The 25,988-nt window shown below is 41.4% G+C and overlaps 1 protein-coding gene across 1 annotated transcript in view; it reads right to left on the bottom strand.

The window, feature by feature from the left end:
* The window catches only part of LOC134534096 (BMP and activin membrane-bound inhibitor homolog), a 63,435-nt gene extending 46,020 nt beyond the window's left edge, over positions 1-17,415 (bottom strand). Inside the window, exon 1 of the mRNA XM_063372141.1 lies at positions 17,162-17,415. Within this exon, the coding sequence (XP_063228211.1) occupies positions 17,162-17,261 (100 nt within the window). The 5' untranslated portion in view covers positions 17,262-17,415. The remainder of the gene's footprint in view (positions 1-17,161) is intronic.
* Positions 17,416-25,988: the final 8,573 nt, after the last annotated feature.

The raw sequence follows: 25,988 nt of genomic DNA, 5'->3' as shown, positions 1-25,988 counted from the left end.
TTGGTTACAAGATTTACGTTACACCTTTTTTTTTTCCTGCTAGATGAGATGTGTTAGAGACACGGAAGTTACGGGGGGATTCTTTCGGTGCAAGTTAGACTGCAAACATGTACACGTTAGCACTGGTTTTGATGACATTCCCCTCCACGTCCGTGGACCAGTCAGCAGTAAAGTGGCCGAATAAAATCCACCCATTCCATATAAGCAGGTTCTGCGGTATCAATTCAACCAATGCACATGAGTGAATTTTAGCCTGGCGCAAAATGAATATGCGAAATTTCCGGGTCTCTATAGAGACGTGCCTTGTCTTACATTGTAAAAATTAACCTCTTGTGTTATTTCATACACGTATATTAAAATTATACAAGGAAGTATGTGTAGTGCGGGCCAGACGTCTTCGGAACGAGCTGAACAGAACTGCTTGAATACGGAAATTTCGCGCATCCATTCAATTTGCAGTCTTCGAGTACGCCTTCCCTCTTCGGCTGATATCTTGTGTGTAACCTCCCCTTCTTCCGAGCTGGTCGGTGCGATTCTGTCTTACTGCTGGCCTGCAGTAGTCGACTCGACAAAGGTACAGGTCTGGGATGATAATAGCTTAGGGACCGGAAAAAATTCGCGGGTTCAATGACCTGCAGGATGAACTCCATAGTTATACGTACACTCGGTCAAATGCCACCCACTCATTGTTGAGACGTCCCAGCGTAGCAGCCTGTGATTCGATACAGCTTCGGTCGGGCGTTTCTCATTGGCCCAGAGTCATCCAGGTGAGTTGCGAGCCAATAGCAGAGGCAGCACTGAGGTGTAACTATTTGTATATTTGCCTATCGCGAAATGAATTCGCGAATTTTTCCGGTCTCTAATAATCGCAGCACGAATACGGGAGCAATAAGGGGGCCCTGAAAGAGCGACAGGCAGGCCCCTCGGCGAGGCGCGGGGCAGCGTGGGACCGCGCCCCGGGGTCAGCCCCACGGCCATGTCCCGGACGATGCCTCGGGAGGGAACCTGTTCGCTCTCCCGCCCAGAGGGGACAGGGGAGGAGGGGAGGAGACGTGCAGCCGCCGGCCAGCTCCTACGAACACAGCCGCAACAACTCCGCGCGGGATAGGCGTACCCAGGATTTTATTTCGGGGGAGGGGGGGGGGGTTCTTCCAGATTTTTTCGGGGGGGGGGGGGGGTTTCCCATTCAAATTTGTTTACGTTAACTTACCAATTGGGCTGCTTGGTGAGAAACTTCAGAAAATGAGTTTCGAATGACAAGAGTGTTCATAATATTCTTGCCTTTATTTCGGGTGGGGTTGGGGGGGGGGGGGTTGAACCCCCAAAACACCCCCCCCCTCCCCCTGGGTACGCCTATGCCGCGCGGGATACAAACACTTCTGTACTTCCAACTTTCAACAGATTCCTTTTCGAAACCAGTTGCCTGGAGATAGTTTGTAGAGACCCGGAAATTTCGCGGATTCATTTAGTCGCAAGCTAGAATGCAAACCTCCACACTGTCGCACTGTGTTCATGATTGGCCCGCAGTTGTTTGGACACGCCCGTCTACGACAGTCAGCCAATGATGCCCAGCTAGGAGAGAAGTAAGCGAATCAGGAAGTGCCAAATAACAAGGATAAAAATGTTCTCGCTAAGAAATCAACCAATGAGAAAGTAAACATGGGTCGAGCACATAGTTTGTTAATACCACAAGAAACTAAACTGTACTAACATTTTACAACACATAGATATGCTTGTTTTGGAATAAATTAAATATTTTTTTACAGATATAACACCGAGTATTTCTTAATTCTAGCATGATTGTTTTTAAACCATGGAAAATATAATCTTAAGTTAATAAATTTAATTTATTCCGTTACACCGTGCTTATTAACGAACGCAGTTTAAACTGGAAAGCTACGCTTGGACCAACACAACGCCTAAATGCTCGGGTAATAATCCAAACCCAGCATTACTGCGAACACTTTTTTTTGTTGTAAATTTACAAATATCTGTAATTTTATAGGAATATTTATGAAAAAATTACAAATTGCTAGAGACCTGCAAAATTCGCGGATTCATTGACCTCTAGGATATACCCCACAGTCCTTTAAATACTCGCGGAAATGGCACCTGTTCATTGGCTACTGACGCGTGAGACGTTTCAATCAGGATGTCCGTAATTCGGCACTTTCTTGGTTTAGTGTTTCCCATTGGCTCACAGTTCCCCGGATAAAATGTGGGCCAATCGCAGATGCGGTACGAAGGTATAGTTGTTTTGATGCTAGCCTATCGCGAAGTGAATCCGCGAATTTTGCATGTCTCTACAAATTGCTCCCTCCCCCAGGGGTCACCCTTCAAAGTATTTTCCGACCAGATCTAGAACCTTTTGTAAGTTTTAATATGGTGTTTTAGTAAGTTTACCACAAATGATTCATTACTTTTTATACTTAAAAACCTTTGTAGTAGAGCATTTATTAGTTACGCCTGTGTTCCGTGCCTTCTTCTTTATCAGCACAACTTAAAGAATATTTTCAACAGTGAACTTAAACAAAAGCTAATTACGAAACAAATTACCAACTCCTTTGTTTCAAAGTAACTACTTTTCCTCCAACAAAAAATTCTAAACAAAAATTCATAATCTACTAATTACAATGTTTCAGAAGAATTAATTAATTTAGCAAGCTGTATTGTACTCGTGAGTTAGACTCTTGTGTACCAGTGTCCTGGATAACACTGGTGTTAAGAGTTCCCCAATTTCATATTCGTCTAAAACTACAATAAATTTTATCAACTTGTAAATAACATTAATTAGTACATTAATTCCGCTTTAAATAACCCATTTATAAATATCAAAATATGCATATTTTATTTTAACCCACTCACGTATCATAAAATTGTATAAATGTTATGTCTTTCGTAAATTCAACTTTTCCCGTGGAGCTTGATAGCTTGTGCCCCGTGTCAATTGTTTGTTATTGACCCTTTGTGTATTTGATTGTACTTCTTGTTTGTGTTTACTGTTATTCGGTGTTGATCCTTGTATCCACCGCGCACACCGTAGCAAACTTCTTTATAGAGGGAGTTTGGTGTGCACGTCCCAATATTGTAAAAGACTGCACGGTGCGTGATCCCATAGAAGTGGCTTGGAAGCCGGGCTCGAGATCCGCAAGCCACCCCCGCAGAGTACAGGGCCGCGACTGTGGAAGCCGGAAGCCGGCTGGAGCGCGGAGGGATATGGTTCGGCAACACCGCGGCGCCACCGACGCGGCCTCCGCGGGACGGAAATAGGCCAGCGGCGCGTTCCCGAGGTCCCTTCCCCCCTTTGCTAGGCACTAGGGGGGGGGGGGGGGAGATGCACAATCCAAGGGGATGTAGACAAGCGTCAGCTGCGTCGTGCCCGACAGTGAACGGCCTATTTATCAATACACGTAGTTGTAAAAATGTCTTTGTCTAAGAGCATTTATATTTGTGACAACGAGGCGAGATGGTAAGTGCGAAACTGATGCTCTCTGGTGCTTCTAGCGCGGTATCTCTTCTATGCTGACTGGCGCGCAGTCTTCTCGTCGTGCATACATCTATGAGTAGAGAACTGAAAAATTCGCGGATTCATTTCGTGATATGCTACAATTCAAATAATTATACCTTAGCGCTGCTTCTGCAATTGGTTCACTGTTAATCTGGAGTAATGAGGGCCAATTAGAGACCCTCGCCCATAGAAGTGTCGAATCACAGACACTCGGTCGCACAAGTCAGCAGCCAATTAACAGGTGGCATTTGCCCGAGTGTGTAGAGTGTAGTAGAGTCTATTCTGGAGGTCATTGAATCCGCGAATTTTGCAGGTCTCTATCTATGAGAATTAGAGCGGTAACCATAACATTATATGACGGATAAATGAAGCAGCTTTCTAAAGGCGTGTTTTTTTTTCTCAAGCTCTGCACACTGTATATACGCCCAGGTAGGCGGGGCTTTTCGAATAACTACTTTACATATAACATTTTCGAGTCAAACGTGTCTATGTGGCTAAAAATATAGCCTTGTTGGCATCAGATATCTTGACAGTGCAGTTGGCGAATCGTTTATGGCCTCGTTCGTAGAAGAAGAATCGGTCTAAGTTACCGATCTATGGTTCGAATGAAGTATCAGGACCCAAGCTGACCTCTTCGGCACCTCTACGAGTTCAGTCGGCGCGTTAAATTACTGCTGAATTGCCGAATTGCGTTCGGAAAAAAAATTGAACGTCTCCGTTCAACCAAAATCCTGAAGATAAAGGGATATTGACCCTGCGGGTTAATTTGACGAACTCTGCAAAAACCTGAACAGCTCAGGCGGTCATAATTACAAAGTGTATCCGTTTCTCATCTCTCCAATCATTGTTCTGACGCCGAAATCAACAGGCTTGCTGATCCACTGCCCAACAATTAGGCAATACAGTTAAAATGACAAGTTTACAAGCCGACCTCCACGCCGCAGATATTAAAAAAGTTAAGATGGCTTACCCAGCGTGTATGTTCGCGGTGTTCCTGAATGTAATATTGTGTGATTTAACTTGTGAGCCACCCATTTAAAATTTGTTAAGAAATTAAAAAAAATAGTGCAACGGCCGGATAATCAAACAACCAATCCGACATTCGTAAACAATGTTATCGTCAGCGGTACAGGAGCAGGCGGCTAGAAGAGATACATCCGGGGCTGAGTCCGCGGGCAGCGAGCAGAGAGAGAGAGAGATAGAGAGAGGAGAGAGAAGAAACAAGCCACGTGTCTTCCTTTTACTCCTCCTCCTCTTCTTCCAAATGATGGCGCGACTTTTTATAGGTCCATGACCGGTGGAGCCGGCCATGTGTGTTCATCGTCCGATATCGCCTGCGGGGGTCCGGGGCTGTCTGGCGCGGCGCTGTGGGGCTGGAGCTCAGAGTAGCGAACACGAAGACACGACTCCTCAGAGTCGCAAACACACGGACGACACAACATTCTCGTGCAGGTTACAATCATAAACGTACAACACACATGCAACAGCTCATTGCAGAGTCGAACACGGAGCCCTACTGCTATTATGTCAGTTTGTCCTCTCATGCAGCAACGGATCGACATAATTTTTTCCCCAACTAGATTATGGGCCGGAAAGTGACATAGACTACATACAATTATGAAATTTATTTCCTACGGTAGTGAAAAAAAGGGTAAATTCAGATTTATAATAGAAAATCAAAGGAGGCAGGTCATAGACACACAAACAGTGAGTTTGTGTAATTTCTCTATGTCCGCCACTCGGTCATATAGTAAGGTCTGGCAACTTCCTATCCTTCTTGGCGAAACTCAACAGCTTAGTGAAGCTCGCGGCTGCTAGCGAACTAAAGGAGCTATTCTTGCAAAATTCGCATCTGGTACCAAGATGAACTCAAACTAGCCGGTGAATTTTTCCAACCGGCTGCTGATACATATCACACTTCAACCTGACTATACGTGAATGGGTCATTTAAATTTTGTTATTGATTTATTGTTATTTAGCACCGATAATAACGCAGTTCTATCCAAAACGTACCTAACACGAATTATGCTGTCTCCATAACTTATCAAATTTAAACGTGTAAAAGATTAGGTATCTTTTATTTTTTGTACTAAAATAGTTAAAGAATTATTGTTAATTAAAATACATAATGTCCGGTTCTGTAAACGAAAATAAGCTACAAAGTGGTGTAAAATAGTAAAAAAGCAATCTGTTAAAAAAAATCTGGTCGGTAGGCACAGACTGCTGTGCGTGCTAAAATGAACCGCTTTTTAATCAGGTAGCTAATATTCAAGCACCACGACCCGAACTGCATGTTCCACAGCGCGGCAATTAGTTTCGCGGCGTCATTTCGCGATAACCGCCGCACCGGAAACGGAAGACTGCACGCACCCCGCTCGCACGAGGGGGAGAAGTCTCACCTTGCCGAGGCGGTCGGCAGAGAACACGTTACCGGGGGCGTAGCCGGGGGGGGGGGGGGTTAGGGGTTCAACCCCCCCCCCCCCCAGCACCAAATCTGTAATTATTCATCACTCCAACCAATAACTGCTAAAATAGCACTATTTGACACCTAAAAATCCAAATTTTCCCGGGGGAGGACCCCCGGACCCACCGCTTTAATACTGGGGGGGGGGGGGAGGCATGCTTCTTAACACCCCCCATACACAAATCCTGGCTACGCCACTGCACGTCACTACGTGTACTTCACCGCGGACCACGCAACGGCGAGAGACACAGCCGGCCGTACGAGAGCGCGTTTCCTGCGGCGAGCACATCCGCTCATTTCCTTATCGTCCGTCGCCGTCTCGAGAACTCTTTTCCCGGACGCAAACCACGTGTCCGTGTCGCGGACTGACAGCCCGCGGTCAGGATGGAATACTTACTGTGCGCGATTACCACGCGCGAGACCGTGACTTTCGGGAGTTTCACCGCAGCAAGACCCTGGAGCTAGGGTCTGCAACTACTTACCCCACGCCCTATCTGCATCAGTCCTTCTGTTACTAACACATACTGTAATTAATATTGTCATGTCTTTTCCGCCACTGCAATTATACAAATTTCTCTTTTTACGTAATTGTTTCAACTTATGGATAATCAATAGAGATCGGAAAAATTCGCGAATTCATTTCGCGATAGGCTAAAAATACAAATAGTTATACCTCAGTGCTACCTCTGCTATTGGCTCACAACTCACCTGGATGACGCTGGGCCAATGATAGAAACACCCAACCAAAGCTTTATCGAATCACAGGCTGCTACGCTGGAACGTCTCACAAGACAGCAGCCAATGAGTGGGTGACATTTGATCGAGTGTACGTAGAGCTATGGAGTTCATCCTACAGGTCATTGAACCCGCGAATTTTTCCGGTCTCTAATAATCGATATTTGGTAGTATTATTGTATTGTTTAATGTAAGAAAACGCGTACAGGAAATTAATATTCCCGAAAAAATTTCTAAAATCATAAAAAAACCAAGAACACATTTGCTTATTTATTTAAAATATTTTGCAAGTTATGAGCACAAAAAATTGTATGCGATCAGAAACCAGCTAGTTACTAGTCTATATTTTTTCTATTTCTACTTGGCCTTATACTACTACTGCAACAAGAGAATCTACAACTCTAGATAATGAGGCGAAAGGTCATTGCTGTATGTCAATGAAAAATACATAACAAGAAATAAGAGAGACGTAAATTAATTTTTTTTTTAGTTCCAGAACGTAATTCGTGATGTTTCTGAGCGATGAAAGCGAACGACTGTTTGGCCACCCGTGCGCGTAATGCTGGAATCACAACAGCGCAACAAGAATAAAAAAAAAATTTCTAACCTATCTCGTCTTCTGCATCTGTGACGCCAGCACAACAAAATTCGCGGAAGCTATATTGGCTGAAGTGGTAGTTTTTGCTTTTCTGTAAAAAGTTTTAAATTAGTATTTCTTTTTATGGAAGTGACTGCTTCAACGACGGAGATTTACTAACCATCACCAGAAGTGGTCAGGCATCATTTCCGCAATGTATTGGGCGTTAAAATATGGCGATGGCTACGTAAAAAAAAAAAAAAAAGAGACTTTTACCACGCCGCAGCATGTCGCCTCCTAACAATTCCAAACTCAATAATTTCAAGGCTGTTTTTTTTTTTTTTTTTTTTTTTTTTAATGTATTCCGTTGGATATACTATACGTCGAGGATTCTCTAAAAGGATTTAGCGTAATAAAAGTGAAGTGTCTGTTATGGATGACGAAGCTTTTACGAGATATTTTACGGCAACAATTCACATCAACTTTTGCAAGGAACTGTTTTTTTATATATAAAACACTCACTCCCCTCCGAACGGTGCCAGAGGGCAGCGTTCAGAAAATAGACAAGCACCAAGTCGGTAAAACGACAATGCTCTCGAATGAATCCTCCCCAATATTTTAACTACAGTAAGTATATCGTGTATCTTTTCTAAAATTTGTCTGTTCTAAATGTTAGTACCAGTGGTTTACGTATCCATTTGCACCTGTTCAGTTGAAGTGTTTGCAAACTTCATTTGAAGCTTTGCAACTGACAGTTCAGTTGGGGGGTGGGTATTAGTGGTACTTCTTTAGAGAAATGTCAAATTTGAGACCAGTTATAGTTTTGTCTCACGCTGAATACTGCAGTACAGAGTAAATGGCGAACACTGTAGTTATATCGATACTACCCGGGTCATTAAAGTTAAGTCTGGCTTTGTATACCATAGTTAATCGAAAAAGTTTTAATATATTTTGAATTATACTATTTCTTGATTTTTTAAGACCATAATATAGTGTTTGACAGTATTATTACATGTGTAGTCATTCTGACAGAAAAATAAATTACATGCTAAAACATATATTCCTAAAAGGAGAAACTATTTTGTAAGTCACTATTAATAACACATCCCATGAATAATATGAACAATGCTGAAAAGAGCTAAACTTCTTAGAATTAAATTATATGAACTAAACAAAAACTTTTGCGTTGTAACAAACTATTTTGTTCTTTTAAGACAAAAAGAATTCAAAAGTTAAGAGTCCCGCCTACCTGGACACACGGTATGTACACGCAATTTAAAAACTGCTCAAAATATGATAGGTTTCTGTAAAAAAAAAATAATTTAAGACAACGCTGAGGGCGTATGTGTACACATGTTTCCGTATTTAATTACTTAACTGTAATGTTTTAAGAGTGAGAAGGGTTAAAACATGTGTTTACGGAATAATATTTAAACATGAAACACCCAGAACATATTCTTGAAAGACTCAAGGGACTAGCATTACACTTTTATCTTCGTTTGCCGCTCAAATCTCATAGTTGTCCTATGCACGAGAAGACAGCGCAACAGTTCAGAGTCTTGCGCTTAGAGGCGATATCGTGCTAGAAGCACTTATTCATTCCGCATCACCAACACAAATACATACCCTGACTAGCCGGGTACTTTAAATTCTAAATGTTTCAATCGACCGGGATTCCATGTCAAGCTGAATAGTCTCAAAAAAAATCCTTTAATTAATCTTTACTATTCCAACATCTTTTTACGCTTCCTCCAAGGCAAGTGGATAGTAAAAATGTGTATGTCTGAACCATGAAAACATGATGGCACTTACACGTATGATTTTTAGGCCCGCCTCAAATGACGGTATATTTTTAGAGTGAGGGATGTACTGAACGTTTTTACTATGATATGTAGATAACTTTGGTGAATTATTTGGAAAAATAAGTAAAAGTTAAACCACAACTGTAACTACAGGCAGATTTTCGTGAAACAACTGTTCGCTTATACTAGGCTACAATAAGCTACTTCTGCGTCGGTAATTTCTGCTTTGTGATTGGCGGCAGTTTGCAAGAGAAATCAATGCCTTATTTGGCCACGCCATTTAGAAAGCGTTTACTTCCGCACAAAATTGCTGTAATTCGTGAGCTGATGATAGACATGTATCTGAAATAATCAATAACGAAACAGGCGAAGATTGTTTTCTTTTTTCTTTTTACAGCTTCTCTCGAAATATTTTCGCGAAAAATCACTAGCCCTATCTGGAACGTATAAAAAGTTTTATTTTTTTGCCGAATAAAACTTTAATACGTCAGATATGTATACAAATCGCACATAAAGCGTCAGCCTGAATAACTTTTGAAAACTTACTAAAGCGCATTATTATTTTAATTCATAAACATGAATAGGATAATTTATGTTAAAATGTCCTCTAGAATATACTCCCTGTCTCAGATAAATTGAGAACCAATAATATGAGCAATAGAAAAGTATAATAATATGAATTTTAGTCAAGCTCTATTGAGACGTTAACTCTATGGTACGCAGTGCTAAATAGTACACGAAGTAATTTTCAACTTATTAATATTTCAACATTTGGGGACTGGAAAAATTGGAATTTCAATGACCTCCAGGATAGACTCCACGATCCTGTGCTCGGGCAACTGCCACCCGCTCATTAGCTGAGACATGTCAACTGGGCTGCCTGCGATTCTATACTTCTTTTGTAGAATGTTTCTCACTGGCTAAGGGCGGTATTCCAAGACGTTTCAGTAAGGTGGCGAATATGCACTGCCTTGTTGGGCAACTGCCGTACCCTAACTCTCGGGTCAAATTCCAAAACGTGTCCTAACTGAACCCCTGTAAGGTATCAGATCGGCAGCCGTTTTAATAAACGAGGACTTGTGCGAGGATATAAACAGTTGTACTTCGTGGAATCCATCGTAATTTTAGCTTATTTTTTAAAACTATGGAATTATAATGTGAAATAAAAGATTTAATTTTGGTTGTACAAGAATAAACGACGAATTTTTGGCCGTATTTATATTTGCTGTTTTTTAAGATATTAGGGGGGGGGGGGAAATTGTAATCGTAAAAGTTCCGTTAAAGTTCATTAAACAGGAAAGGAAATATATACACACACATACACACACAGAGAGAGAGAGAGAGTTATGGATCAAATCGGCAGCAGATAGGACACCAAAAATCAGTGCCCTAAAAATAAGGGACTGGCCGTGTCCTATCGTGCACTTGGAATATGGTTAGGGTACAGGTATTGCATATTCAACACCTAAACCCTTATTTTTGTGTCTTGGAATACGGCCCTAAGAGTTCTCCAGATAAACTGTTGCCCATCTAGAAGCAGTATTGGCGTAAACGTGTTTTGATTTTATCTAGAAATGAATCCACGAATTTTTCCGATCACGAGACATATAATTAAACGCTTGTATTTTTTTTTTTTCGCGGAAAAGACTGCAATAAGGTGTGCCCGGCAAATACGACACGGGCCAGCAGTTCCGCGAGCTGTCAGCGCTAGACTGAAGGTAAGAAGGGCGGAAAGAGGGTGAGGGTACGTATCAATAGGGAGCGGCTCTAGTCCCTTTGTGTGCTACAAGGGCGGTACAGGACAAGGCAAATCCGGCCAACTACAGTCCAGTTCGCCTGACGTCCAGTGTAGGGAAGGAAACGGCGGCTGGTGGGCATGTTATGTGGTGGGGGGGAAACGGATGACAGGGTGAGTGGACAATACAGTAGAGCTGTAGCAAACCGTATGTATTCGTTACTGAGTAACGGGTGCGGCATCTAGTAACGAGTAACGAAACGTTACACACGAATGCATTTCGTTACTCGCATCTTTCGTATGTTTCACGCATGCACGCGCTTATTCGTTACAAAGAACGATGTTTGTTTATTAATAAAAGTATAATTTGGAAATTCGTCGTCCAAGTTTTTTTACTGTTTATTTAAGGTATTGTGTGTGTAGACAAAGTTTTAGATTCGAACAGAAACAACGTAAGAAAGTATTTTTTACAAATTATAAATATGTATGTTTTTGTTTTTTATAATCGCGTATTTTCACGTTTTATGTTCTTATCTTAAAAGATATATTATAATGAAGCCGCTCTAATGAGAGTTAATTGTTTCTTGGTTAACAAAAGCTGTTAATTATGAAATATTTTTAATTGTTTATATTCGATTTATTTTTATTTACGCGACGTCATACTGTACGCGTACGAAATACGACTCGATTCGATGCTGTTACATAACATAGCATGTGCCATGTCATGCGGTATCAGAAGTAACGAGTAACGATACGAAAGTAACGAGTACTAATTGTTATAGTAACGAATACATACGGGTACACATTTTTTCGTTACTTTTACACCTCTACAATACAGCATGGATTCAGGAGAGTTCTCGTGTGTGTGAATCATATGGCGGGGCTACTGGGCGATCTGGTTGGAGCCGTTGGACGGGGGAAGCAAGTAGACGCAATATTCATAGATTTTGAAAAAGGCGTTTTGATCAAGTGCCCCTCAAGATGATAATGGAGAAGGTAGCGTTTTTTGTTAAAGGATGGTAAGTTGGGTAGGAGAGGAAAGGGTCTAGAGCCCCTGTTTTACGATAATGATAACCGATATAGACCACGGTGAGAATGTTCTCAGACGATTTGCGTGATGTGTGAGTTTGTGGAGGAAGGGGTACACCTGCAGGAGGATCTGATCAGGCTAGAATCATTGAATATGCATGGGCGTCGCAAGGATATATTTTTTGGAGGGACTTCAATTTATTTAGTTGTTGAAAATATCCATCCCCTGGAAAAAAAAAAAAAAAAAAAAAAAGCGGGGGGTCGGGGGGTCCTCCCCTGGGAAAATTTGGGGTTTGAAGGTGCAAACAGGTGGTTTTTGGGCATTTGTCTTTCCTAAATATTCTAATTATAGATGGTTGCAATGGAAGGCCGCGCACTTGATCGGATCGGCTTGACTCGTCTCGGCTTTCTGCTATCGGCGCGCTTCGGTATCGGACCTGATTTTGATTTTACACGAAGATCGAATTGAAAAGTGCTCACATTACCACGATTGGACTAAATGCACCATGCACACCATATGGGTTGTATCACAGAAATCATATTTTTAATATAACTACGAAACTAAATATATTATTGAAGGGGACGAAATTGAAGACTTTTTTATTGGGGAGGGATGGGGGGGTTGCGACGCCCATGGAATATGTATAACGTACATTATATATATATATATATATATATATATATATATAATGCTAGAATGATGGACAGAGAACGGGGTGTCGTTGAATGTAGGAACGACGTGTTTATATTCACGAAGAAGAGAAAGGTAACTAGAGAAGTGTATTGCTGTAAGAGGCAAGAGATAAAGGAACTTCGTCGAACGTATTTAATTCTATTTTCACTATGATGCTGGGATCATGATAATGCTGTGGCCGAAGAATTTGCGACGGACGCGATGCGACAGCTAAATACAGCGAACATGCGGTTTCTACCCGTTCAAAAACCAAACAACATTTACAAATTTATAGACTGTCGAGCACCATATACGCTAGCCATCGATGTTTGGTTTTTTTTTTTTTTAATCCAGATGTTCACAGACATTTATTTAGTTCAAATTCAACGTTCATTGGGGAAAAAACAACAATGTTCGTGGACACATTTGAAAGATTTCACCGATAATTATAGTAAACAAAACCTTTAAAAATACATACCAAAAATAAAAATACCAATGAACAAGGCCAATATTTTTTAAAACTAAAACAAAATGCCGACACGCTGGAATTAGGACGTCACTAGCCGCAACACTATCTCACCCGCGACATTATTCACTCCGACGCCACACATACGTCGAAAGTGATTGGCTAGCAAATTATTTTGTCCTCGTCAAAGTATACAGCATTTTTTTTTCATTCCAACTTAACAGGTCGCACCTGTGGTTTTAATCAAATAGACATCTCCCCTTTTCCAAAAGAACGTTATAACCAGAACTAATGATAAACAGCATATCGATGGTGTTGAACTGCAACCTCGTATGTCAACATTCCACCAATATTTACATACAGCATACTTGTATGTCACTTTGAGAAAAATTGATTGAATGAAAAATTATGTTTACATAATTTTAAAGAGATTACTTTTATTGTAAACATGTATGAATAGTCAATGCTTAATATTTAGTAAATATAGTAATTTAAAAGTGTTTTTAACTGCCCTGTAAAATTGACATTTTTGACATACCAGGTGGCAGTTCAACACCATCGATATTTAAGGTACTTATAAATTATTATTATTATACATGCCTACTTTATAGTCCTAATAGCATATTAATCTTCCAGTGAAGACTGCTCCCACAAGCCCGGAAGCTTGAACCCCATTTTAACTAATAACGCGTCCAGCTAGCTGCCTCCAAGATTGAATTACGATTACATCAAGCTTTAATTAAGTTTTCCATGAAAAGTCAACTTGGCTAGCCTTATTCAAGCTTATTGCAAGAGTGCAAATGCAAGTCTGTGTGGTGTTCAGTACGTAAGTTAAGCTTGAAAGAAGCTTGAGTAAAGCACAACATGACAAGCAAGCACAAGGGTAGGCCAAGGAGGTGACCCTCCCTACTATGGAAGGGAGTTGAAAGTGTTGAAAAGGAAATGTAGGAGGCTGCATGCGAGGGCAAGGAAGCTTGGGGGAGAGGAGATAGAGGCGGAAATGAAGGCGCTTGGGAAGGAACTAGGGAGGAAATCGCGGGAAGCAAGGGATGCTTACATGGAACAGCTGATGGGGGAAGGGGGGACGGTAAATGGGGCGGAGCTCTACAGATACATAAGAAGAGTGAAGGGTGAGGAGGGAATAGGGGTTCTCAGAGGAGGAGGGGGGCAGGAATATACAGAGGACAGGGAAAAGGCAGACTTACTGCAGGAGCAATATCTGGCAGTATTTACAAAGGGGGAGGCATGGGAGGGTAAAGAGGACGACAGTTTAATGGGCAGGAAGGCCTTTGAGCTGCGACTGACAGATGTAATTAAGGTGATCAGGAGGTTGAAAGGGAGAAAGGCAGCTGGGCCAGATGGTATAGGGAATAGTCATTTGAAGTTGGGTGATAGGGAGATTGGGAAGTACCTGTTGGAGGTTTTCAAGCAGTCTCTGGAGGAGGGGAAACTACCAATGGAATGGAAGGAGGCAGTGGTAGTTCCCATCTACAAGGGGGGAAATGATAAGGCGGAGCCAGGAAGTTACAGGCCGGTCAGTTTGACGTCCTGTGTAGGAAAAGTGATGGAGAGGTTGGTAGGAAGGTACGTAAAGGGGGAAATGGAAGATCTGGGGTGGGTGGATAACAGGCAGCATGGATTCAGGATGGGGTTCTCATGCGAGACCCAGATGGCTGGGCTGTTGGAAGACCTGGTGGAAGCGGTGGACGGGGGGAAGCAGATAGATGCAATCTTTATAGATTTTGAAAAGGCGTTTGATAAGGTCCCCCATAGGAGGTTAATGGAAAAGGTTGAGTTGCTGGTGAGGGATGGAAGGGTGGTAAACTGGGTGGGTGATTTCCTGAGGAATAGAAGACAAAGAGTGAGAGTGGGTGAGGAAAGCTCCGAGGAGGGGGAAGTGACGTCGGGGGTGCCACAGGGGAGTGTGCTGGGGCCTCTGTTGTTCACAATTATGATAAACGATCTGGGGGAGGGCATGAAAGCCAGATGGAGGCTATTTGCAGATGACTGTGTAGTGTATGAGGTTGTGGGGGAAGGGGGATGTTTAACAGAGGACTTGATAAGGTTGGAGCAATGGACGGAGAAAAATGGAATGTCCTTGAATGTTGGTAAGACAAAAGTTGTCAGATTTACAAAGAGGAGGAAAGTCACACGAAATGTATATTACTGGAAGGGGCAGGAGATAAGAGAGGCAGCAGGATATAAGTACCTGGGGGTGACACTGAAAAATGACCTAGGATGGGCGGAGCACATAGAGGGGGTGGTCAGGAGGGGAAGGCAGGCGCTGGGGTTGCTTGGTAGGACCCTGCAGGGAGCTGGGAGGAGGACAAAGGAGAAGGCATACTCCACATTGGTCAGGCCAATGTTGGAGTATGCGGCGGCGGTCTGGGACCCCTACCTGGTGACTGAGGTGAAGGAGCTGGAAGGGGTGCAGCGCAGAGCGGCTAGGTGGGTGATGGGAATGTGGAGAAGGAGGGAGGGGCAGGATGGGAAACTGCATAGCCCAACGGAAATGATTAAGGAGTTGGGGTGGGAAACGTTACAGAGGAGAAGAAGAGTGGAAAGGTTGGTCAGGATGTTCAAGGTGCTGAAGGGGGAAGGGGGATGGGGGCAATTGGGAAGCAAAGTACATAGAGGGGAGTACAGAGGACGAAGAGACCACAGATGTAAGCTCCAGAGGGTGTGGAGGCGGACAGAGAGAGGGCGGAACACCTTCCTGGTGAGGACGGGGAGGGAGTGGAATGGGCTGGGGGAGGAAATGGTGGAGGTCAGGGATGGGAGGGAGCTGAGGAGAAAGCTGATGGAGGGGGGGGGGAGAGGGGAGTGAGTGGGAGTTCTTGCCACCGGGTGAAAGCCCAATTGCAGGTTAAGTAATAATAATAATAATCCAGTCTCGCAAGCTTACCGCATGTCGTAATTGGATCTTTTGTATCATTCGTGCCCATTATAGGAATTTAACCTGTAATCGCTAAACAATAAGTTAACATTGTGATAAAAAAAAGTGTTTCCACAAGCCTAATTATCAGTGTTTTAACATTGAATACCAGTACTAGGATAGGTATGACGGTTAGGTACATTGCAAATACAAGTTTTTCTTACAAATTGTTAGTATTAGGGTAAATTTCGGAGCAAAGCTGTCGCATGCAACCACCCACGTGTTTTTTTTTTTTAATTTTAGTTACAAAAATGCTAGAAAAATTAACGTTTACGATACATTATCATAATTATTGCCGTAAGTAAAATTCAAACGTTTCAGGATTTCTTACGTGCCATATGAAACAAGGAAAAAAAAAATTCAGACGAAAATCTTACTATCAATTTTAAGTCAGGTTCCTACAGTGTATTAAACTATTCTCGGGAACTTCATATTTAGTGACATACTTCTGACGGATCCACTTTTCAAGAGCCGCACAATCAAGTTTTCAAATCAGCTGGAATGTCATATACCTAAATGCTTGTTTAGCTAACACATCTAATAATTACATATGCCTGTGCTTTTTTACAAGACGGAGGGGGGGGGGGGGGCTGGAATTACGAAGCTCCTCACTGAGGAGGCTAGCTTGCACTTTGTATGTGAAACGGGATTGATAAACGTAAACGTCAAAACAATGTTTTATGGAAAACTTTCTGCATAATTTAAAGTTTTCTGCTTGTTGCATGCGTGTATGCCAAAATAGGGACAGTATACAACATACAAGTACCCCATCCAGAGGCGACTTGTGTCGGTTAAAACTCATGCGCAAAACTCTCAGGCTGCATGGGCTCCCTGCAAATTTCCACGGGTCCCCTTTGCGAATCCTACAGATTTGCGCCCCTGCTCCTTTAAATACTTCACATAGATTCTGTACCATGAACTCCTGATAAATAGTAATTCATTACTATTGTAAACCTTTAATTTTTGCCCTAAGTGTTATTTATTTTCTTTTAAACCGTTATTAATTTTTGCAGTATACAACAATGACATTTATTTACAAAAAAAAAAGAAGCTTTCAAGCACGTTAACAATTAAAAATGTCGCAAGTTAGTGTTATGTACGTGTCGTTAAATGAAATGTAGTGTGTAGGTTTAAGTAAACGTGCTGTTATGCGATGTGAACCGGGGATGGCAATGACAGCCACGGAGCGTGAAGCACAGAGAGAAAGGCGCCGGTAGATGTGGGTCGGTGTTGTTACCTTGGAGCGGCGAGGTCTCGCCTGGCGCCGCCCGGCCGCCAGGCGCCGCCGCCAACAGAAGCGCCGCCGCCGCCGCCACGCACGCGACCGGCGCCCGCATCGCTCAGCCCCGCACACCACGACGAGCGAGAGCACTTCACGGTCCAGCTACGTCCATAGCCGCCGCCTCACAGGGCGACACGAGTCACACGGACAAACCCTCGCGAGCTGTCGGCTCCCGGCGAACACACGACCACTGCGGGCGCCCGTCCGCTCTCGACTGCCGTGCCGGCCGGAGACTCGTGCCCGCCTCTCTTCCCCTCTTCCGGCCCCTCCCCTCCACCGGCATTCTTCCCCCACCACTCCGCGGCGCGTTCAGGAAGAAACTGTCGGCCGCCGCTCTTCATCCAACAGGACCGTACACGCGCTTGCGTCCACGTGGCTCGTAAACCGTACAATAAATATCTCAAAAATAATTATTCTTTCTTCTTTTTTTTTTTTTAACGTACACAACCTTACTGACGAACATTCTTTTTTATTTTATTTTTCTACTGTCGTGTTTTTTTGTTTTTTTTTTTTAACGGGAAGAGAATAGTAATATTCTTCCTCTTTAATATTTTTTTTATTCTATCGTCTTTGTTGAGGAAAACTGCGATGCGTCGTTGACGTTAAGTCCGCGGCTTTACGGCTTTCTGTGCCTTATTTGACGCGACAGGTAGAACCGTCACCATTCGGTCCGGGAAACATTAATTTGTTGGTGCAAATCGGTGCTGTAAAAAAAAAAAAAGTTCCGTGAATTATTTTCTACCCTTTTTTTCAAGACGTAAAACTGTTTTTTTTTTTTTTACTCTCATAGGCACACCTTTACACTGGAAATTTATGTGCCTTGATATTTCTTTTTTCTGTAGCTAATTTGGCCATATTTGTGAACTAAATGTATTTCTGTCATGTAAAGTACCGGCAATCACAAAAATCGTATCAGCAAGTGGTTGTACATACAAGAATTTTGTTCTTTTGACAATCGATATTTTTCCCTTAGCTTGTTTTAATTGTTTCTCACATCGCTCACAACAAAAACTTTCAAATGTAAGCTTGTAAGAATATGTATGGCTTTGAAAAACTTCACCAAATAATTGTTTTTATCGCGCTTTTATTAGCTTTACCAGCATGTATGAATGAATGGACTATGTAATACAATATTTCCATTCAATTTTTACCCACTCTTTGACGTCCGAATGTGTTGAAAATTTGCAAAAATGTAAAGAACCTCTGACAATACAATATGTTGATAACTTAAGACATTAGTGTTAAGGGGGTTTGGGGGGTGTCAGAGGGTCAAAAAAAACTCATTTCAAGCTATGGGTAATAACCATGGTTTTTTTTTTTGTATCCATGAGTTCGGGGCATGGTGGGAATTTGCCCCGACTGGTGTCGACTGTATCCATAAGGGGGAGGGGGTTAAAGACATAAAATTTTGAAAATTTTTATTTTTTTTAATTTAGAGTGCTTTCGAACCAAAAGATCGGGTCATGGTGGAAATATGCCCGTGGGGCCGGGGGGGGGGGGGGGGGGTAAATCTCTTAAATGTCGAAAATTTTATAAATATATTATTTTCTATTTAGAGTGTTTCTGAGATCGGGTTATGGTGGAAAATGTGCCCGGGGTTCGTTAATAGCAATATGGGTACTATATCTGATATCTGGTTACTCTTACGGCGTCATCAAGTGTATGACACGGACATTCCATCAGTTCGTGTTGATTTCGGCACAGATGGTATACATATAATTATACCAATAGCCATTCAGTTTTCAGAAAAATACAGCTATAGTACTGCTAAAAGGCGAATGTTTCCACTCATACTGAGTTGGGCAACTTCCGCGAATAAAATGCAAGGTTGCACTGTAGATTGTGTAGTTGCTTATTTGGGATCGCTTCTCTTTGCGGCCGGACAGGCTCTTAGTAGCTCTTAGTCGCGTAAAGTCACTGGATGGTCTCCAAGTAGAACTTAATTGCTCTAAGATATCAAAAGAAAGGTTCCATGTAATGTTGACGCATTATCTGACATGACTAGATTACGTTAACATTAATGACTAATTTTAAGTTCATTATAATAAATAAATACTTTAATCCCTCATATTTAGTATTTTTAATTTGTTTACATTACTCATATTTAATATTTGTATTTAATTTTGAGACTAAAAAGAAGAATAAAATAAACTTACAGTTTAAAAAACTAAAAAAAAAAAAATTTATCGTTGAATGAACTAAAATCACTGTATATTATGACGAAAGCGAGGTAAAAAAAGGAACTTCAGCTGTGTCACATCATGTCGTTTCCGTACAATTCGTAACTCTGCTTAATAAGCCTCTATGCCTTTTTTTTCTCGTAACTTAAATAAAAACTGAGTGTATTTGGAAGGGGTTCGGAATAGATGCGTCTCTGGCCGACTTCCATGGTGTGATTAGCCATGCAGGGAAGGATCACATGCATCGACACGGGGAAAACCCTGGGCACTGTCATGCGGGGTGCAATTTGCACGCGCTAAGTGTATACAAATTACAAGAGACATGATGGTCTGGATGGGTGGGAAATAGCCTACCATGCGGGGAGGTTTGGCACTTGGACTTCTACGCCTATAGTTATGTTCTCCGGGCTTTGAATGTGCGTAAATAGTCCAGAGTCGAAATTACAGCAAAACAAAATTTGGCGGGGACGCATCTCCTTCATTATTATTTTGTTTCTGCGTTGCAAATAATAAAAAAAATTGACACATGTCGGAGTGAAACCTGGCCGGGAAAGCGTGAAGTGTCGGGAAGAGAGAGGCACTCTTCTCGATTCCCTCCCCTTGCCCAGGACACTCACGTCCTGTCGCGCCTCGCGGCAGATAGGATCAGTTTCCCCCGGCGGCACGGCACTGAAACATAACCTCTTCTTCCGCCGCACGGAAGCAAGTCCGCCTCCAGGTGTAGCGTGCCTCATCCGGAGTATGCAGCGCTCCCTTTACTCTCTGTCTGCCACTAGCGTTGTCCTTGGTACGGTGTGCCCCATAGAGCACAAAACATGTAGACACGATTTCGTATGTGATGTCAATTTGTTTTAACGTGTCTAAAACGTATTTTCGAAGGATCATTTGGAATTAGAATTTTGGAAATAACCTTTTCTTGTTGTGCCTCATCAAGAGCATCAACTGATAAGATTCAACCTTTTTCTTCTAAGGAGATGTTACTGAAAGACGCAATTTTGTTTTCACCCGTTTTTGTCACAATTGTTTTATAACTTTTAATATTAAAATTTTTGGCTAAGGTTTGAGCAAAGAACATAATACTTATGGAATATCTTGTAGAAATTTACCGACTGATAAAAATAGTTTCTCCTGTGAAATAATGTAATTGGTTTTTAGCATTGGATTTTTTTTCCTTTCAGATATATTACAACTGTAATAATGCTGTCAACAGACACTATTTTATGGACAGAAAAATCAAAAAATTGCAAAAATAAAATAAAAAAATAGGTTGCGTGTTCTTATGTACTAGCGTTAAAAGTTATATTTACTTGAAGTAATTAAAAAAAATTATAGTTTTTAATAAGTATGCTTTATTTCTATTATAATTTATTAATTTTAATTATGTATTAAATCATATTTCATTATGATTTATAATGCAAACAAATTATACATACGTGAACATAGCCTCACTTATATAAATACACCTGAAAAAGTTTATAGACGCTATTTATATCACTGATATTTACAATAAATATATATATTTTTCAAAGAAATGGACTAGTATTTCAATATTAATAACTTTAAAATATAAGATTTAAAAACACATGTAAAAGTTTTATTCGAATGTAACCTTCTTTTCATCCTGTGAAAATTTCGTTGCATGTTGCGCACGCATCGTATGAATTCACTCTCGTCATTTTTTTTTTTTCATAACGTGCCTAAAGAATATAAAACATATTAAAACTCATTATAACTAATCAACGATGTACGAAATAATACAGTTAAATGCTAACAGCCGGGAGGCATGAATGCGGCGACACTGGGCGCCAATTACTCCGCACTGCAGTCCGGGCGTGAGGCGGACTTCACACGGGGCCGTGGGAGCCGTGAAGCTGGATTCACAGCGACCCGTGAGCGCGCTGCGCCAAACATAGCGCTGTCGTTAGGAACAAGACGTTACGGTTTCATTTATACGCCACTTTCGTTTTTAAAACAAGGAGATTTGGATGTTATTATTTTTTTTATTTTTCGTACTTTGTCTTTATTCATAAAAAAAAAAGTGCATTATTCAGAAAATATGAAACTAAAATATTTCCTAGTACTTAGTACAAATTTCACCAAAATAGTCTCATTTTGACTGACACGTATTGCACTATACAATAAAATCATAGGTTATAAGCATGTCTAAAACATAACTACTAAAAAAATATATTTAAAAAACAGTAAATGTTTGTCATCATCATCATCATCATCTTCATCTTTAGGAATGCAAGTTTATTATTATTATTTCAATCTATTAAGTTGACAGTCTAGTACAAAATTTATGTTAACTAAATTGTATTCAATGAACTTACCATGATAATTAAAAAAAAAAAAATGTAATTTGAGTTAGGTTTGTCGAATTGCTGATCAGATCATGTTTATGATTAGAATTCGGTGCTAAGTTCTGTATGTAATAACTTGAATTTATGTGTTGTACGTTTTGTTGACGTGCTTTGAGGTGTTACTTCAGTTTGTTCGCTACTCGCCGTGTGATCCTGTCCCTGTGTACGTAGTCACCGTGAACGTTCGAGCCGGGTCGTTACCACAACGCCGAAATACCACAACGCCGAACGTACAATAACGCCGAATACCATAACGCCGAATGCCAAATTGACCGCAACGCCGACAGCTAGAAAACTGCTGTGTACCACAACGCCGAAATACAGTAACGCCGAAAAATGTTGCAGCGGGGCGGGGGGGGGGGGGGGGTTGGGGGGGGGGGGGGGACACAGGAGCAAAATGAAAAACAACTGAATGAATTTGTGTGCTAACCTTACCTAACCTTACCTTTGTGGCAGTCCTGCAATGACATTTTTCGGGGTTAATGTATTTCGGCGTTGCGGTATTTCGGCGTTGTGGTACACAGCAGTTTTCTAGCTGTCGGCGTTGTGTTCAATTTGGCATTTCGGCGTTATGGTTTTCGGCGTTATGGTTTTCGGCGTTATTGTACGTTCGGCGTTGTGGTGCGTCCCCGTTCGAGCCCGGGTGACCGCCTCGCACAGATGGCAGTTCTGCACAGGGCTGTTTCGGAGATCGCGGAGACAGACAGCTCAAGAATACTCTTTAGTTTCCGATCTCGTGCTGGACTCCGCAATCAAGCCTATGGAGATTTTGTCGGTCTCTACTGATGGATTGTGGCCAGTATTTCCAGTCTCCCTAGTACGAAGATCCATATACGTAATTCGGAAATGTCACATTTAGCTGTGAACTGTGCCACAACACGTGAAGTCTCGGCTCCATCTGTGGGCGTAAAGCCAACGTCAAGCTCCACTTTATTCTGTTCTATTCAAGAGAATATTAGTTTTTGTCTCTTATTATGTTTTTTTGAATGTGATTTAATTAAAAAATCATAATATAACTATCTTTTTTTGTAAAAGGTTTCATCAATTTTGAAGAAACCATTTAAAGTTGAAATATAAATTGGTCTTTAATTAAATTGTTGAATATGTAAAACCATTGATGATTAACCAACGATAGTTACATTAACAAATCAATGTAAATCGTGGCCAAAAAAATACATTAAAGAAGAAAAATAATTTAGGACACGTAAGCAGTTAAGAGGCAACGTAGTTTTTTTTTTTTTTTTGGTTGGACGGAAATCCCGCGTGGATGTTACGTTGGTAAAACTGAGGAACTGGAGATGCGGTTGGTACGGATGGGAATAAAAAAAGAATCTATTTCTGTTCGTTCTGCCTACGTGACGCTGTGCTGCGTGGATGAGGATACTCGGTCGGTCTCGCAGGGGAACTACCAGAAACAGCGCCGGGTACAGGAGGGGGGGATGAAGGGTAAATGGCTTGTTGAGTAGCGGAGGAATAAACAAACTAATGGACAGGCTGCTGCTCCCTCCTCCTCTTCCCCTCTTTCTTCGCTGGCTTTCCCTCCTACCAACACACCAGAAAAAAAATATAATAAAACAAGGAAGAGAGCCTCCCGCAGCCGGCCATCCTCCAGAGTAAATAAATAAAAACATATAAGTGAGTATAAAAAGTGGAAAGGAAAAAAGTTTGGAAATTAATCTGCTGTGTGCCCGGCGCGCATTACACACGCAACCCTTCCTCCTTTTGTTTCGACCAATGGGAGGCGTGTTTGCTGAGGAAAGGACCTATGGCGCGCAGGGTTAGAAGTTAGGACCCTGTCTTTTTCCCAGCCTCGCCTTCGTTTGCCTCCGTTTTAGGGAACATCTTCAAGATAGGGGAAGATGTATGTATGTTCTTTGTTTTGTGCGGCCCTGGTTTTTAAAGTGGTGCAACCAATCAACGCACGCCAGTAATTAGTACCAGAGGATAAACTAAAAGAACAAACAAACGTAAAGAGGTCTCTAAGGGAGGCCGGATTGTATAAATTGACAATTCGATGGTAGCTTGGTATATTAGAGTGAAGTTCAAACAGCCCGAAATTATTGATATACGACTGCCATGCTCAGGTTTCATTTCATGCGGAAAAAGTACTACGTTCTCCGTACGAGTCTACGATATATTTTTTTTCCCCGTCCTGTTAGCCGCTCCGAATTACTAAACAAACCACTAAACTTCTCAGACACATCTGGTTGGGAAAAGGGGGGGGGGGGATAATTATTTCCTCTATTTTGTTATGACTTTCAGTTTACCCTTTAATTTACCCTCGAATTCAAGACATATCGAGGTTCAGTTCAGACCACAAAGATTGAGACATAATTCGTCCAAAAAAATTCTGCTTCAGGTTCACCACAAAAAAAAGTTGAAACGCCTTACGACCTAAAAGTGCTTTCCAAGGCCGGTATACAAACTGTTTTATTGCAAGTAATGTTTAATCGAACATAGTTATAAAAGTACCGTAATGTTTGCTGCTGTCGTAAATAGAAAAATTTAGCATTTTTTTCTTAGACGTTTAGTATCTAGATAGCATTTGGTTATACTTATAAGTAGGGCCATGAACGTTTTACGATTTCCAGGCTAGCTGTGTGTTAAAATCGTTGTAGTTCGTGGTTGACTGGATTAATTTCAGGTACAAGTCCACTGTCAGAACAACAATCACAGCCATTCAGTGCGGAACAAACGCGTCCTGAACCAATTACAAGGGAACAATCGCTAGCGCTGGCGTAACTTATTGCACTCTAATGCGTAATCAGATTTTTTTTTTTTACAAAAAATATAAATGCCTCTACTTATAAGTAAGGTTTAAAAAATTTGAAGTGACGTCACCTCTAGGATAATGGTGTTAAGAAAACGGGGGGGGGGGGGGGGGGGGGTTGCAATGAACAATTCAGTTATTGACTATAGTCTCGGTGTTTAATTTTAATTAATATATGTAAGGTAAAGATTATAGCGAAATCTTTACGCTCACGTCTACCGAAGACGTTGTGATCACATATTTACAAAAGTATCCACATGCAGCATTTAGTTATATATCGATATTTATAACGCTATGAAAAATAGCTGATACACGGTAGTAAGTACTTCCATTTTTACATGTAAAGAAAAATTGAAAACTTTTTTATTGATAGTTAAAAACAGACACGTTACGTACTTTCTCTATCGCAAAATAAACAAATGACAAATTGTTGTAACGAGAATCTGGTTGTGTAGTTGAAAAATACTAAAAAGTACTCTACTTTTTTTCTTAAATAATATTGAAATCAGTAAGGAATATCTTATTAAAAAAACAATGTATGTATGTCCTGCAATGTTAATAACCCAATAACTGGTTAGATGAAACGGTTTTTAACAATATCTTTAAGCATAACACGCCAAATGTTTTTAATATAAAATACATTCATTATAAAATTATTTAAAAATCAATAGTTTACTATTGTAAGACTTTTTCACGTCTTTTCCGCTTTTATCGGAGACATTCCTTAGTATTTTAAAATTTCCTGTTGTTTCGTGCTGTCATCTGCGGGTGATTGTGGCAAGCAACGTTTGCGATTCAGGCAGCGAATCCTAGCGTCGAGGCGTAGAAAGTAAGAGTGTGATTGGCGTCTAGAAATTATGGTATGTTTTATTGATCGGTATATTTATCACACTCGGCATTATTTTAATGCGTTCTACTTTTAAATTTCGTGCACGAGTTTCGTGTTATGTTTGTTCGCAACGTGAACAATACGGGAACACTTGAAATTCGCTCGTTACTTAGGTTAGATTTTACGTATCAGTGGCGGGCACTGAAAGACTCGCTCACATATTTTATTCTTTTTTCAAATTCGAACGTCTTAATAAGAACGTTCGGGAGCTCGCCAGACGGCGGCGGCAAGGAATGGGATGGCGGTTGTGCCGCAGTTAATTACGTTCTCTGTGAGGCGCCGCGGCCTCCCGGCAGCGACCACTGCGCAGCGGCTACTGCGCAGCTGCCGTGGCCACAGCTGCGGCACAAGCACGGAGGTGGGGGTTGTCAGGAGACGGCGTGCTGTCACGTAGTTTTCAAGTCACGTTCCAACCACGTCTGCTTTTCAGCGCGCAGAACCGGCAAATACCGGCCCCGAAAGTACCGAGAATTTAAAATCGAATCCCGGTTATTTCGGTACTTTCGGGAATCAACATCGACATGACTTGTTTACTGGATGGCATTTACATTGTAAGTATTTATACAGAATTGATTGATAG

This window comes from Bacillus rossius, chromosome 7 (genome assembly GCF_032445375.1).
Source record: "Bacillus rossius redtenbacheri isolate Brsri chromosome 7, Brsri_v3, whole genome shotgun sequence".
Taxonomy (NCBI): domain Eukaryota; kingdom Metazoa; phylum Arthropoda; class Insecta; order Phasmatodea; family Bacillidae; genus Bacillus; species Bacillus rossius.
The sequence above is the reverse complement of the archived record's forward strand: the minus strand, read 5'-3'. Positions and strand labels throughout refer to the sequence as shown.